Genomic DNA, 522 nt, shown 5'->3' with positions numbered 1-522 from the left:
CAGACTACAGCTACGCCAGCCCCTACCCCCAGTACAGCGGGGCTTACAACCGCGTACAGAGCCCCCCCAGCCAGCCAGGTGAGAGCCGGGGGCGTGCGGGGAGCTTCCGCGGCCGTGGGGAGCGTGGGAGAGCGCGTCCCGGCGGAGCCCAGCCCCGTGGACCGCGGGGATGCGGCTTTCCCCGAACCACGGGGAGAAATAAATCTTAAAAAAAAATAAAAAGGGGGAGGGGGAATTAAAGAAAGAAAAAACAAAAGAAGGGAGGAAAGCTGGGTCTGGTTTTCCTGACCAGCCCGCACGATCTAAACCACAAATCCTAGGACTGGCTCTTTAGAGAAGCAGACGTCGGGCAGCTGCCCCCGGGCCCCCCCGGCTGCCTCCCTCCGCCTCCCCCCCGCGGGAAGAGGGGGAAAAATACCCGCGTCTTGTTGCGCGTCTCAAACTCGGGTTCGCGGTGGCAAAGAAAGTTTCCTTCCCCCCTGTGCTGGAGGGGCGGGGGGGGGGGCCGGGGGGGGGCGGCGC

At 64.4% G+C, this 522-nt stretch overlaps 1 protein-coding gene across 1 annotated transcript in view; it reads left to right on the top strand.

The window, feature by feature from the left end:
* DLX5 (distal-less homeobox 5) overlaps positions 1-522 on the top strand; it is a 61894-nt gene that overhangs the window by 59998 nt on the left and 1374 nt on the right. Inside the window, exon 3 of the mRNA XM_009641477.2 lies at positions 4-131. Coding sequence (XP_009639772.1) covers positions 4-131 — 128 coding nt within the window. The remainder of the gene's footprint in view (positions 1-3; positions 132-522) is intronic.

The sequence above is a fragment of the Egretta garzetta genome, unplaced genomic scaffold (assembly GCF_000687185.1).
Source record: "Egretta garzetta isolate BGI_Z169 unplaced genomic scaffold, ASM68718v1 scaffold30, whole genome shotgun sequence".
NCBI lineage: Eukaryota > Metazoa > Chordata > Aves > Pelecaniformes > Ardeidae > Egretta > Egretta garzetta.
This window is presented reverse-complemented; position numbering and strand designations above follow the sequence as displayed.